Source organism: Sitophilus oryzae, unplaced genomic scaffold (genome assembly GCF_002938485.1).
Source record: "Sitophilus oryzae breed Bouriz unplaced genomic scaffold, Soryzae_2.0 scaffold_119_pilon_pilon, whole genome shotgun sequence".
Taxonomy (NCBI): Eukaryota; Metazoa; Arthropoda; class Insecta; order Coleoptera; family Curculionidae; genus Sitophilus; species Sitophilus oryzae.
The window spans coordinates 1033473-1049519 of record NW_022145837.1 but is presented as its reverse complement, the minus strand read 5'-3'; the positions used below and the strand labels follow the sequence as shown (position 1 = coordinate 1049519).

The 16047-nt window shown below is 31.8% G+C and overlaps 1 protein-coding gene across 4 annotated transcripts in view; it reads left to right on the top strand.

The window, feature by feature from the left end:
- LOC115891834 (mucin-16-like) overlaps positions 1 to 16047 on the top strand; it is a 45542-nt gene that overhangs the window by 24833 nt on the left and 4662 nt on the right. For 3 of the 4 annotated variants that reach the window (XM_030912413.1, XM_030912415.1, XM_030912414.1), the window contains exons 3-14: positions 6256 to 6388; positions 6495 to 6629; positions 7489 to 7672; positions 9213 to 9444; positions 9574 to 9801; positions 11634 to 11787; positions 12013 to 12101; positions 12231 to 12351; positions 12453 to 12632; positions 12720 to 13000; positions 13063 to 13474; positions 13677 to 14119. In XM_030912413.1, the coding sequence (XP_030768273.1) occupies positions 6256 to 6388; positions 6495 to 6629; positions 7489 to 7672; positions 9213 to 9444; positions 9574 to 9801; positions 11634 to 11787; positions 12013 to 12101; positions 12231 to 12351; positions 12453 to 12632; positions 12720 to 13000; positions 13063 to 13474; positions 13677 to 14119 (2592 nt within the window). Of the gene's footprint in view, positions 1 to 6255; positions 6389 to 6494; positions 6630 to 7488; positions 7673 to 9212; positions 9445 to 9573; positions 9802 to 11633; positions 11788 to 12012; positions 12102 to 12230; positions 12352 to 12452; positions 12633 to 12719; positions 13001 to 13062; positions 13475 to 13676; positions 14477 to 16047 lie in introns of those variants that run through there. The other variant, XM_030912416.1, reaches the window with a different exon arrangement.

Genomic DNA, 16047 nt, shown 5'->3' with positions numbered 1-16047 from the left:
TTCTTTCTCTGGGGCCATTTAAAAAACAGGATACACAAGGATAAAAAATACCCAAATCTAGACGAGTTAAAAAATGCTATTTCTGCCGAATGCAATAGAATTTCAGTTTACCAACTAGCGAATGTAAAAAGAGAATTTTATGATCGCCTGGGTTATTGTCTAGCAGTCGATGGGGGAATATTTGAACATCTTCTTAAATCCTAAAGTTCTAACAATTTAATAGTACCTAAATTAATAAGTAATTGAATATTGTAATAATACTATAATTAACCTTGTAATTGATTACTTTATTTTACTTTAATTCATATTAATTTGTATTTATAAATACATCTTTAAGATTTCCGATGTAGGAATGAGTTTTCAATAATCATAAAGCACTAAATAGGTAAATTTCTGAAATGACAACTTCTTTTGACAGTTATCTTTTACCTTGACTGGTGCTCATAAGTAAATACAGTAATACAAAGCCATAAGAAAGGAGAAATATTTAAAAAGAAATCGGCGATAACTTGTAAACGAGCTAATCAAAAATAACTAAAGTTATTCTTTTGAATGTGGGTTTTAGTGCTCTTCAATAAACTTAAATAGAATTAATCTCTAAAATAATTAGGGAAGCCAATAATTGACCCCATTAAAATTTACATGGGATTTCCTATGTCCCGTCCGACGATGCAACACCCGGTATAGGCAATCAAAATAAAGTCCTGAGACTGTTTTTGGTTCTTCGTAAAACCTCGTTGAAATATTAGTATGTAATAATTTAATTGAATATTTCATTAATTGTGTGACTATTTAATAGTCTCACGATTTGATGGGATCTCGTTTCTTTTTCTAGCTGATTCTTTGTCTTGGGTAATATATAATTATTATAAAGACAATGAAAAAGTTCGAAATAACCTTTTTCTGAAAAAAATGTAAATTATACCAGATGCCTGATAGAATACTAACATATTTATTTTTCGATAAATAATGTTATAATAGATTTTTTTTAATTGTCTTTGTGCAATTACTTTTAAATTATTAAATTAAACCGTTTTTTATATTATCAAAAATCATAAAAATATTTTTTTTTGTGTTCGTATTCGTGAAAGTACAAAAATCGTACGATTTTGGACAAATGATCGTAAAAAATTATGTCATGCATAAAAATGATTTAATTAGTTTTTCGAATTGTATAGATAGAATTAAATAAAAATATACAGGGTGTTCCATAACTGTCACTACTTCGAATAGGGTATATCTAGATAAAATATACGCTTAATTATTTAGTTTCATGTTGACGTTACTGACTTTCTAAAATTTTGAAAACGTCACTCAAAAAAAAGAAGAAAAAAAAACGCAGTCTGGTGTAATGCTATCGTCTTTTAAATAAAGGTGCGACAATAATTAAAAAGATAATCTATTTGTGTAATTTTTTAGAATTTACCGGCCCGTGACAAATATGGTCTTTTAGTATAGTGATTTCTGAAAAAAAAGCAATTTAAAGTCAGGTAATTAAAACCACACCGCAGATAAATCAAAAAATACCAGGAATAGGAAAAAATGAACCATTAAATTTGGTTTGATATTCGCCATAGGTCTCTATCAGCAAGGTTGTCAAATTTATCTAAAATAATATTGTTATACTATTTTCCAAAACAAAATCAAAGTTTGATGACATCGTTTTTTTAATACTTCATTGACTCTGCTTCTAATATCTCTATTAATCATTCAACGCCCTCTAAAAATAAGGCAATTACCCTAAAAAACCCTCAATTCAAGCTTATTAGCGTTTCAAAACCTGTCATTTTCGTAAGCTCGGCTCGCAATCAGCTGCCTAATTTGTATTTAACCCTTTTCATTAAGCGTCAAAAATGGGTGTAATTATATTCATCTCTCGTTGACACCGTCAAACACAAATCTTGTTTAAAGTCATTATAAAGGCTCTTGTCCCTTTTCTGTTTCGGCGACAGACACGCAATTTGTTTCTTAGCGTTATCATTGGTTTTTATTCAAGACGAATGACCCTTGAAGGGTGTAAAATTGGAAAATAGGAATCGATTTCATGCAAATAATTTTCTCTTTCCACAATAAGACAATAATACGACCACTATGGATATTGTTAAACAAGGTATGTACTTTAAATTTATTTCTAAACAAGTTCGTGATTGTTTAGTTTTTATTTATTTTTTAAGATGATTCTTAAATGGGTATAAAAATTTTACGTTTTCAAACTTCAAAAAGGCATTTAAAAAACATATCAAAACATATCGTATTTATTGAATATTTTTGTTGTCATATTCATACACTTTTAATTTTTGTATAGTTCACCTGCGTCTGCTTGCTACGAACTTTATTTTATAATACTTTTCAGATGGAGTAAAATTGATAAACAATGCCGATCTGGTTAATACTTGGCTTGATCATAAGGATAAGAACTCAAAATTATTTGTATTTCAGAAAATGTGTTCTTTATTAGATATTCATGAACCTTCCAGTCAAATGAGACACCACTTGTGCCTGAAAAAGCCCACTATGTTGGAGCGAAACGTCGCATAAAAAAAGTTTCCATCTTTCAGTTTATATGGTCTATTAAAGAGGTAACTATTAACATCCGAATCCCTCATACCAACAAAAAGAACAGTAACAACGCCAAAAAGTAACATAATTAGAAAATGATGTACAGAAATATCTTATATGTGAGGATATTTCATCTACCTGTGATTTGGATACTATAAATTTGGAAGATTCTGTCAGCAGTTATTCTTCTGAATCAGAGTAGTTACGATCTATGCATTTTATTGTCCTAAAGTAAATTTATATTATCTTAAGTTTTTTTTTGTTAATTAAATATAGCATTAATGTTTCTTTTACATTGAAGAAAAACATTTTTATCTTATATGAGGCTTATATTGTAGGAATCATGTTCTAATGTTATTTTAATTCTTTTTTATCACAGAGATTTATTTAATACTTACACCGTTTTCATACTATAAATTATTATTTCCTTAGATGGAACACAGCTCCAACATTTTTATTATTTATAAGATTTTTTTTCATAAACGTGGCACTAAGAACATCATCATTTAGTACAATGAGAGTACTCATCATTTGTGTCAAATAAACCTAGTTTCAATAAATTGCCTACAATAAAAGAGAAGTTTTGCATTTTTGTCTTCTAGAGCCATATGTTCGAAGCACTGTGAATCGCATGGAATCTAGCATCAGATTAAGTAGTTATGTAATAAATACTTACTGACTTACTTGATTGCCATAGCGATTCACTCGTATACATGTAAACTTGATGAACAGCTAACTGGATGAAAATATGTACAAGAATGAGTGATTACGTACATCAAAAGTGACATAAATCCCACTTTAGTATTACTAGTAGGACCGTACAATATGTATGTGCAATATGTTTGCACGTCAATGGACCGTTTTAGATATAAAATCATTACAGACTAACTCCACAAATATCCATTATAATTTTCTGTACACGTTAATTGATTACCTTAACAGATTTTTTCTTCTGTTTGTTGGACAAACTGGTTTATTTATTAGAAAACACCGAGGTTTGTTGTCCTCTGCTTTCGACGGTCTTTTGTCGCAACAAACAATTTTACTTTTCACAAGTTATTAAAGACTGCCCGATACGATCCAGTTTCACTTTCCGAAGTGCTAAAAATGGCGCAAAATGTTTTAATTTCACCTTGGTATAGGTCTTTTTTAGGAGTACGCTTATGTGAAAGTTATACCGTGCTGGCAACTGTTACTTTTGGGTCGGCATTTACATGTGTAGAAGTAAATGGCATAGGGATCTTATTAAGTCGGAGTGAGAGAAATGCGACCGACTGTGTGCCTTTGCGGCGTTGCCGATACGCCTTTCCCTATCAAGTAAAGTAAAAACACGGTCGCAAACCGCTTATTTTTAAAAGACTTTATTTTCATGAGATAACTAGATAAAATCATTAGACATGTTTCTGAGCATCTGAAATGGAATTATAAGGATATCGTTAGGGTGTCATTTTTTTTTATAACGAGAAAACGTCAGTAATCGCGATAATTTAAAAATTCAACTTTTTAACACATAACAAGCCATAACTCAAGAACCACTTTAGATATTGAAACTTTTTTTATTTTCAAGATCGGATATTTTACAATAAGTTTACATAAGAAAAATTCGATAAGGTTGTTTTTTCCATTCAAAACTTGGATTGTAAACAATCCATCCATTTACTTTTAGAGCATAGCAATTTTCAGCAATCGTGTAATTTTTTTATTGATAAAGATTTTCACATACTGTCTACAAAGAAAATACAGCAGAAATATTAACAAAGCTCTTGAAAAAACTACAATCTATTATTTTTAATAAATTTCGAGATATCGATTTTTGAATTCAGAGTTCCAATAGCGCGACCACTATCGAACACCCACTCAATTTCACTTATTTTTACCAAAAATGCAAGTGTTTCTAGCTTGCATTTAAAAAAATTCAAGCTATAGGGAAAATTACAACGACTCGTTAATACATAAACAAATCAAGTATCACGAGACGTAATTAAATCGTGAAGCTGAACGCATGACGTACACCTTTCCCTAGAACTTTAAGTACTGACAGAAGTATTGATTGGGTCGACCGGTAAGCAATGTTGCTAACCCAAATAAGAACATTACAAACTGCGACAAATCTGCTATATCCCCTTCAACGTCTCTTAGCGATGTGCACAGTTTCTCGGTTTATTTCATACGTTTGGCAACGTGTTTACTGTCCTCTCTTTGTTCAGTACATTATAAACGCCATTGTACTCTTCTTACATACGGAAATCTCGACCCAAGACTAACCTTTGCCAGCTCTTAGTATGAAGCACCCGAACGTGGTGTTTTGGTAGAATACAGGGTGTCCCAATATTCTGTGGACATAGAATTACTACGTATTTGGACACGATTTATCTCTATACAAAAGCGCTTTGTTTGTCCGTTAGATTATTAAAAGTTTGATGCCCAACTTTTAAAAAATAAACACATTTTTTCAGATATTTTAAGAACCGCAATTCAGATTTGAATAGTTTTTGGATGTTTATGTTTTTTTAAGTGCTTTAATATTTGACACTCACAAAAATCAAGAAAAAGTACGGGAAGGGTGAACACTATTTCCTTTAAATATTTTAGTATAAATATTTCCAATTCTACCGACGACCTATTTTTTTTTCGTAAATTGAACTTTTTAGTATACCATGCTAATTGGTATAAACCATACCAATAGGTATGGTCTATACCAATATCTCGCAACCAATAGGTATGGTAGGTTATTAAGACCGGCAAAAAAAAGTTTAGTTCGGTTATCAACAATTTATCAAAAACCGCTAAACCAATTTTAACCAAATTTTGCACAAAGGTACTGTGGCACCCGAGAATCTGGCCATTAGTTTTTGGTGGGGTTGGGGGGTTGGTAAGGGGGTTTGGGAGGGGGTTAAAATTTTTAAAAAATCGTAACTCCAAAATTACAGTCGCTAGCGAAACGCGGTTGTCAGTTTAAGATTAGGAATATAATATTTGCAACAAAATTTGTAATAACATCAAAATGAGTCAAAGTCGCAGTTTTTGAGATAAAAAAAATTGTAAAAATTCCTTTACTTTGAAACTAAAAGAACTGCCTACCAACTTTGATTGTTTTTTCGAACAAACGAAGCACTTTTGTATAAAGGTAAACTATGCGCAATTAACTTATTTAAGGAATATTGGAACACTTGGAAATTTTTGATATTAAACAATATAAAAATATATACAAAATACTAAAAATTACAAAATAAAGCTATTTCTTCTGGTATATTTTATTTTGTTTTATAATTTTTACTTTAGATTTTCCTTTTATACATCAGCAAAATTCTTGTAAATTTCCTATGCTATAATGGAAAGTGATTCATGGTCCCCGTGAAGTGAAAGAACAGATCTTTGGTGATATCTTTCCAAGTACACTATAAATATCACTGGAAAAAAATACAGAGAGTTGGAGAAAGATCGTAGAAACTATACTATATTATAAATTACGTTAGTAATAGTTACTTTTACTTGTATTTGCACCATATAAAGGCATTAGAAAGAAAACATTACAGTCAGAGAGATCTATATGCACAATCTTGATTATTATTATATACTGGTAAAGCATTTATACGAATATACAGAGTGTGTTATATTGAATTTTTTACGACACTGTATGATTTCATTAGTTATGTGATTTTTTTAAACATTATGAAATAAATAATTTTTTTTTAGTGAGGTCCATACCATGGGCAGATCCAGCCCTGGAGGCACTGGACGAACTGAACGACGTAGAAGTATACAGGGCGGTAGTAAAATCCATGGACGACTGGCAGAGAAAACGTGACCAAAAGAAAGCTACCAATCGGTGAGTAAACATAGATAAATTCTTAAAATTACAGAGAATTACATTCCATTCAATTAAAAATTACACTCAAAAAACTGTTTAAATTTTGTATTTTTCTTTCTAACAGAACCAAACGCGAAGAACCCAGCGTGTGCTACGAGGAGCTGGGTTGCTTTGAAGCTTCTGGTCCTTTTGGGTACTTAGATATGTTACCAAGCAAGCCTGAAGAGATCAGTACAAAGTTTTTAATGTATCCCGCCAGGTAAGGAGTTAGTAGAGAATACAGATTATAAACTTTGTTTTTTCTTTATTGTTTTTCGTGGTTCCAATTTTCGGAATCGGGCACTAGTGAGGTTACTAGTTTGCGCACATAGCACGCCCACTTATGGCCTCTAAAATTGTGCACAGCGCCTGACCAGCACAGTTATTAGAGAGATATCGGAAAACCGAATAGCGTCATGCAGTATTTACGCGTACCTTATCAATGTTACGATATGCGCGAGTCAATTTTTAACGCAATACCCGCTAATAACGTTACCGCCTGACGTAATTTGCGGATCAATTACACCAAGCGCTATTTCTAAATAACGTTTAAAAATTGCTTAAATGGGCATGTGCGGGTATTTGACAACCGGGACCGGCCGGCGAGATCTTTTATTTTAAGTTATGTTTGAATTGTTTTGAATTATTACTTTAGTTTTATTAGCTAATTTGATATTTAAGTAGCTGGGATTAGTTTTAATTAAATAAATATGGCCCACAATATGGATTCCACCTCTTCCAATATTAAAGAACCTATAAAGAGGCTTAGGTTTACAGCAGATGACGACCTAAATGTATAAAGACGATTGTCTTAAAATAGTAGGAAATTGGACCTGATCAATTTTTTAATTCTGGCCACTCCATATGATAACATAGTTCAATCATTACTGTACGCACTATATCATTTTATTTTATCTTTCGTTTACTCACTACCTATCTCTATACTGTTTCCACGATTCTAAAGCTATATAGGCCTTAAAAATGATCCGATTTGAACCGTTTAACATGTCTAACAGTACAAGGACTGTAGAAAAATTACGTTTAACGTTATCTCAACCGTACCTAACTTCATTTTCTAGGACCAGACGAAGACGTAGCGGTTCGGCTCCTGCAGAAATCCCGTTCGATAAAATAACGGAGGCATTTGAATGGGCTAAAAGTGGTTTCAACAAGAGTCTACCTACCAAAGTGTTGATACACGGATTTGGAAGCGATTGTGGGTATATTTGGGCCTACGAAATACGGAGTGCTTTGATGGCAGTGGTAAGTAACCAGAGAAAGAAGGATGACATATAAGTAATACCATATGATCGAAAAAAAAATTGGCGTTATAGATGGTTGTGGAATGACAATAGATAATAATTTTGACGAGGTCAAGCCATAGATTCGTTTACTTGGCTCGTACTTTTCTTTATATTTGAATAGTTGGGCTTAAGAGGTTGTAATTTATTTTTACACTGAGTAAAAATGGAAATAGTCAATATGTATTGTCATTTTCGAAGCGTCTTTGGCGCTGTTTTTTTTTAGATCATACGGTAAGCGTCTTTTTAAGAAACATTCACACTAATATCACTGTAATTCAAGTCCTGACACAAAGTGTCTGCAGATTTATACACTTAAACACTTATAAGCCTATCTAAAAGTAAAATGTTAAAGCGTCTAGAAAACATGGACAAACCATATCTCAAAATATCAGTAATCAAAATATATTAAAAAATGTGTTTATTTTTTTAAAACTTGATGCCCTCTAGCGGACAAATGGAGAACGTTTGAATAGAAGTAAATTATCTTCAATTAACTTATTTTGATTTCGGTAATATAATGCTATGTCCACGCAATATTGGGACAATCTGTATAAGTTTTTAACTATAAGTACATATTGGCAGTGCTATAAAGTAGAAATTATTACCCACATAATTTCTAAAATAGAAAAATAGTAATATTTTTGATATAAATTTGCAAAAAACAATATTTAAAAATAAAGATTCAACAAATTCAGTGATGATCGGGCTAAAAATTAACTGACTTAAAGAAAATCCAGATATAGAAACCCCAAAATCATGTTGTAAACACAAATAATCTTGAAAATATCACATGCAATAAAAACAGCCTACCTTATTGATCCATATTATGCTATTCCAGAATATCACTCAGAAATCACAAGAATTACACTATTTGTTCCCAATTTTCACTAATTCACGCTCACAAATTTATTTAACAACCGTTAACTACCGTTAAAATTAAAAACATTTTTTATTCGGCGTTCTTGGCAATTTTCAACAAGCCCAGAAAAACATTTGCTTTTTCGGCTGTCAAACTCCGCGAGTTGCTTGGATACCAAGTCAAAGCCAACTAAGTTAGGTATATGGATAAAATTAATAGATTTAATCAAACGATAGATTTTAATATTGATTTTTTTTTGTATTATCATGTAATATTGTGAGTATTTTTGTAATAAATTATAATTAAATAATGAGAAATCGTATATTAAGTATGTTTTCCTTATCTATCTTGATTTCAAGAAGGTTTTCAATATATTCTTTTACCATACGATCGAGAAAAAAAACGGCGTCAGCGATGGCTATGAAATGACGATCACTATCATTTTAAATGGAAATTTGTATGGGGGAATGTCATCGAATGTCATCGATCGTTTTTATTCGATCATTCGGTCGATTATAGATTCCGGTCTTTGATGTATGAATGTAAAAAAATAATATCTTTTATTTATTTCTTAGTGTTTTTTGTTCAAAACTGACATATTTTAAAAGTATGGTAGTATATTTTTTCCTCCTTTAATTAGGAAGAAGTGAACACAATCTGTGTGGATTGGTCCAACGGTGCTTCTCTACCTAATTACGTCAAAGCATCAGCCAACACGCGATTGGTCGGAAAACAGCTGTCACTGTTGCTTAGAGGAATGGTGGACAAAAATGGACTCTCTTTAAGAGACACCCATTTGATTGGGTTCAGTTTGGGAGCTCACATTGCTGGATTCGCTGGTGCTGATTTGGGAAATCTTAGCCGGATCACAGGTATATAGTTTTCCTTTTTAGGGTTTCGTAGCTCAAAAGCAAAAAAACAAAGAAATATTGATTTGCCATGATTGTTCAAACCTTCAAATAATCATACTGGTTATCTTATTGTTATTGTACGTATTACAGGATTGGATCCTGCAGGACCTCTTTTTGAATCGCAGGATACCAGGGCACGCTTGGACCACACAGACGCGGCTTTCGTTGACGTCATTCACAGCAATGGGGAGAATTTAATCTTGGGAGGCCTGGGATCCTCTCAGCCAATGGGACATGTTGATTTCTACCCAAATGGAGGACGTATGCAGAAGGGATGTAGTCATTTGTTTGTTGGAGCTGTCACAGATATCATTTGGTGTGAGTAAAATACCGTATGATCGAATCTATACTAATATATAAAATCCTTAAGTGACTGACTCACTGATTAATCACGATCCTGCTCAAACCACTCAAACGTAAGAAGCTCAATTTTGGCATACAGGTTGATTCTAGGGTGTAGAGGTTCGATAAGAAGGGATTTTTCGAAATTCCAGTTCCAAGAGGGTGAAACCGTCCCTCAAATATTACAATATTTTTTATTCAAAAAACGGTCAAGTTTCCGAAAAAACGCTTAAACATATATATTTTATTTTATTTTTTACATATTTTAAGATTTTTTAAAAATGTATACAGGGTGTTTCGAAAAATCTGGTCATTGATTAATCACGATCCTGCTTAAAGCGCTTGACGTAAAAAGCTGATTTTTGGAAAACAGATTGACTTTAGGGTGTAGAGGTTCGATAAGAAGGGATTTTTTGACACTCCAATTCTAAGGGGGTGAAACTATCCCTCAAATATTAAAATATTTTTTATTTGAAACCCGGTGAGTTTTTCGGAAAACCTCTTAAACACTTATATTTTATTTTGTTGTTTTACATATTTTAAGATTTTTTTATAAATTTATACAGGGTGTTTCATGAAATATGACCATTGAGTAATCACGATTCTGCTTAAACTGCTTGACGTTTAAAGCTGATTTTTGGCAAACGGATTGACTGTGGGGTGTAGAGGTTCGATAAGAAGGGATTTTTTGACACTCCAATTCTAAGGGGGTGAAACTATCCCTCAAATATTAAAATATTTTTTATTTGAAAACCGGTGAGTTTTTCGGAAAAACTCTTAAACACGTATATTTTATTTTGTTGTTTTACATATTTTAAGATTTTTTTATAAATTTATACAGGGTGTTTCATAAAATATGACCATTGAGTACCTAATCACGATTCTGCTTAAACTGCTTGACGTTTAAAGCTGATTTTTGGCAAACGGATTGACTGTGGGGTGTAGAGGTTCGATAAGGAGGGGTTTCCCGAATCTCAAATTCCAACAGGGTGAAAACGCCCCTCAAATATTACAATATTTGTTATTTAAAAAACGGTTAGTCTTTCGAGAAAACGCTTGGACAAGCATAATTTATTTGGTTTTTTACATATTTTGAATTTTTTTTTAAAAATCATACAGGGTGTTCCAAAAAGTTGGGTAATTTCTTAACCACGATTCTGCTTAAATTGCATGACGTAAAAAGCTTATTTTTGACAAACGGATTTTTCAAAAGACAAATTCCAACGAGATGAAACTACCCCTCAAATATTACCAAGTTATATAATAATATCGCCATATTGTTTTTTCTCATGCTGACATAAATGTGAGAAAATTTTATCAAGTTTGTACGTTAATGGAAATTCTTGCTTTGCTTTATCATCACCATTACAAATGATTAATTCGACGCGAACGAAGTCGCTGGTACACGTTAGTTTTACATACATTTTACATAAATTGACATAATTTTTTTCTCTTATTTTACACTACATCGTTTAAAAATCATTTTCACAATTTAAAAATAAATTACAGCCTTCTTAAGATCAATTGGCAGTAAGCGTCATTAAAAATAAAGATTTCGGGCTAAGTAAATGACGTCTAGAGCTTGACCTCGCCAAAATTATCATTGATTTTCATTTCCCAGGTTTGCTCGACGCCGTTTTTTTTTAAACATATGTTATTATAAATACATTATTTCTATAATAAAAAATAAAAAATTAAGTTGAAACAGATGAAAATAGATTTGGAAAAGAAATTAAATTTATATTTATATATTATACCTCATACTTGTATTTTTATAGTTACTGATTATTTTTTCTTGTAAATTTCAGCGTCAGCAGTGGAGGGTCGGTCATTGTGTAACCACCGGAGAGCTTACAAATTCTTTATCGATTCCGTGTCCCCCAGGTGCCATTTCCCTGCCTTCCCCTGCGATTCTTACGATGATTTTATTGCCGGAAAATGCTTTCCTTGTTCCGACGAAAGGTAACACTCATTTCCTTGTCAGTTTTCCATAAAAAATCGTCTTAATTTTAATAAAAAATGATTTTATATCTTAATGACAAATCTATGTCAATTTTCCATAAAAAATGGCCCTTCAAAGCTTTTTTTTTATATTTTTTTATTTCCTGGACCATTTTCATTAAAAATGGTCTTAATTTTAGTTTAAAATGATTTTTTAACAAGATATTTTTTATGAATTATTTTTAGAAAATGTGGTAATATGGGGTATTACGCTGATAGATCCAAAGGAAGAGGACAATTGTACCTGATTACAAGAGACGAGGAACCATTTTGTGGTAAATTGTAACAATTTTCCAATAAAAACAGTTAACTTGATCTTGTACTATTCATAAAATATTATATAATTACTTTTTTAACACACTTTATATTTTTGATTAAAACATTCTTTATTCCAAATTTTTTAGCTCATCAGTATTTGGTCAAAATTGAAAGTACTCCTAGTCCAGTACCAGTAAAGAGTTACGGAAAAATCCAGATAACTCTCATAGGAGACTCCTTTCTTAACGAAACCTTCATGATGACAAGGTATATATCACAAAAATACAATCTAGTATCTCTTATTTCTCTAGAACACAAATTATCTACATTAATATTATGCTTTATTTCATTTTGAATTATTTTTATAGGAAAGAAGATGAAGAGATGAAATTGGGAGAGTCAATATCCAGAATTCTGGTGCCACATCCTATTTTATCACAGCCTACTAGGATAGAGATACTGTACACTGCATACAGTGGTTGGTTATCTTCTGGATTGACCCAGTGGAAGGTGGACAGAGTCACTCTAATGGATAGTTTTGGAAAAATGTACTAAATATTTTTAAATATTCTTCTTAGCTTATTTTACTAAAAAAAAACACTAAAAAGAAGCTAAATTCTTTTTTCTTATTTAAGGTCATCAATTTGCAAAAAATCTGTAATTCTTGAGTCAGGAACACCTGTTATACTGCCCCTGTATCCTGGATCCTGTGATCCAGATAGTGAGGCTGAAGATAGGATGCAGGAAGCTGAGAACAAATATCCTGGATATGGTATTAGAAGTGATAACAAGGAGGACTTAGGTTTTGTACCAACTCAAGTGGTAAAAATTGGACTTAAAGACCCTGGAGAGTCTGAAAAAGATTCTTCTGGTGAAGATGATAAAGATATTGTTAAGGAAAAACCTTGGAAAACAGGTTTGAGTTAGGAAAAAATTCATATTTACTCTTTTTAATTATTATTTTTTTTTGTATTTTAGAGAACGAAAATAGTTTGCAAGACAATGAAGCTGAGTCAAGCAGAGCTTTCAACACTAGAATTATCAAAACTGATAAACTCAACAAGCAACACTCAACCAACAATGCTTTGGTGCGTGAAATTGTTGAGCCAGTGTTGAAACCTCAATCAACCAAGAACGCGAGGTCTCATGATCCAGATAGACAAAATAAACCCGAGATAACAGAACCAATTCTGGGTCCAACTACTGCTAAAAGTAGTGCTGGCAGTACTAGTGAGTCTGGTAAATTGGCTAGCGACAGGAACGATGAAAGTACCAAGAGGTCGCAGTATGAATCTTCTGATTGGGATCATGTTGATGAGAATGGTTATCAAGGAAAAAATAGACAGGAAGAATCGAAGTCTTTGAAAGATTTTGAATCACCTCAGTTTAGGTAAGTTTTTAACAGAAAAAAAATATTTTGTAAAGTTTTTGTAACTCTTAGCAGTTTTGTGAGTATTTTATTTTCTCCAACAATTAAAAGGGTTTAACTTTTTTTATTTCTTACTTAGAACATTCATTTTAAGTCAAGTCTTTTGCCTACTTATTAACAAAAATAGTATACTGTCATTATATTGGAATTAATGATATTTCAGGCCAGAATCCGTACCTAACGTCAATCCACTGGACAGCATAGTCAGCACTGTCCAACTCCTACCACAACGTCTAGCCAGAATGTTCGAGCAAGCTGAAAAGTACGCCAGAGAAAACATTCTACCCCTGGTCAGCACTTACACCCCCAGATTCATCACAGACTTCATAGGAAGTCCTAGAAACAACCCTCGATACATTCCTGTACACTATGACGAAGACGAAGTCCAAGAACTAGCCCAATCCAAGCACATAGACGTGAAAAGTGACAATCCCAACGAGGCTAGAGTGCTGAATCTGCCTACTTTGCAGCCTATTCAACCTCAAATGACTTCAACGGAGTCCTACAGTCATATACAGAGGATTACTAAGAAGAAGGCGGATAAGGAGTACATTTTCCCGAGGGATGAGAGTTTGGAATCGTTAGAAACGACTACTACTAGTGAAAGTAAGGAGGATAAGTTGAGTGGGAAGAAAAAGATTTATGTGAATTTGCCTGTGTTTGGTGAGCCTAGCGAGGAAAAGAAATATATTCCTTTGTCTGGGATATTTTGATGAAAGTTTTTGTTTGGTATGAAGTGTTGTTAACCTGAAAAGATTTTTCCCATAGTAAAATATTACTGACAAATTCGTCTCCGTTGTATCACCGCTGTGGTGTTCACAAAAAATATCTTTTTTATTTTGTAGATTTTTTTCTAATGGCGAAAAATCCAAAAGTCTTTTCAAGGAACAGTTTTTTTAGTTTAAAAACATTTTGTACAGAGCAAGCTTAATCAAACGTTCCCACTCTTGATTCCAAAAAAAATATAATTTCTAGTCTACAGGGTTGTTCACCACATACGACACGGAGTATTGTAGCTAAACGATGAGATTTTTACAAATTGTAAGTTTTGGGTTTGTTGAAGGACTATTAGAGCTACAATTTAAAAATATTTTTACAAGATACAGAATGTCCCAAATAGGTAAAAAATATTATAGTTGTATTTTTTTAAATAGAACACCCTGTATATTATTCTATTTTTAGATTCTACGATTGAAATAAAGGTAAATTTGATTAAGGTTTATCACACCTAGACCTTACCGTTTTTGAAATATTTTCAATTTTATGAAATTGCAGTAAAAAATTTAAGGCTTTATTTCTCCAAGGGTATCAAAGTTTTTAATACTAAATATTTACTGAAGATTATTTATTGATCAGATATTATGTTGCAATAATAAAAATTTTACTACCTTATACAGAGTGTCCAAAAATTTATATTAAATAATTACTAGCTTTAAACGGCAATAACTTGTTTAATTTAAATAGAACACCCTATATATTTTACGTGAATCAGATTCACAATGTAATTGTCTATCAAATTGTATTGCCCCATTTTTTACCCACCTCTTGAAGTTTTCATAGAAAATGCATTTTCTTATAATTTAGACCTCATTTATCGCTATACCCATGGAATATTGACATTTTAGCTTATTTTTAAAGATATAACAAATTTTCATAGGGTACAGATACTAATATTGTCGATATATCTAGTTCGATTATTTAATTAAAAAATAAAAAAACTTTTATTGTTTAAATATTTTTTGTTAAAGAGGACCAATTAATATGATCCCAGTATTCAAACTACATTATTTGACTGTTTACGTTGTAGTAATAATTGCTCCAAATACTAAAAAACTGAATTTTGTGTGTGTATTAGACAGTGTGGTAAAAAGCAACACCTTATAGATTTTACTTCATTTATTAACGAATGCTTATTTATAAAAACATAGACATTCATTTTTATAACTTATTATTATATTGATTTCTGAGCCAAATCCACATTTATTTAGAATAATTTTTTAATTAAAACAATTTATAAGTATGTAATTAACTAATTTTTGGTGTTTTTGGTAGGAAATAATAATGGTATATTTAATTGGTATACTCTTTTATAAATATTTAAATAGTTTATTTTGTATGCCAATGGGCTTGCAATATTTACCACCTGTACATTTTGTACATATTATGGTGCTATAAAAAAATCTGAAATGTCAATATTCCATAGGTATAGTGATAAATGAGGCCTAAATTATAAAAAAAATGCATTTTCGACGAAAACTTGAAGAGATGGGTAAAAAATGGTATAATAAAATTTGATAGACAATTATATTGTGGAATTTTGGTTTTTCGGGTTATTAGGCCGTCGTCGGTTAGAATTGCTTCCTAAGGAAGCAATTCTAACCGACGACGGCCTAATAACCCGAAAAACCAAAATTCAAGGAAGCAATTCTAACCGACGACGGCCTAATAACCCGAAAAACCAAAATTCTAGGAAGCAATTCTAACCGACGACGGCCTAATAACCCGAAAAACCAAAATTCTTCAAACGATGGCCG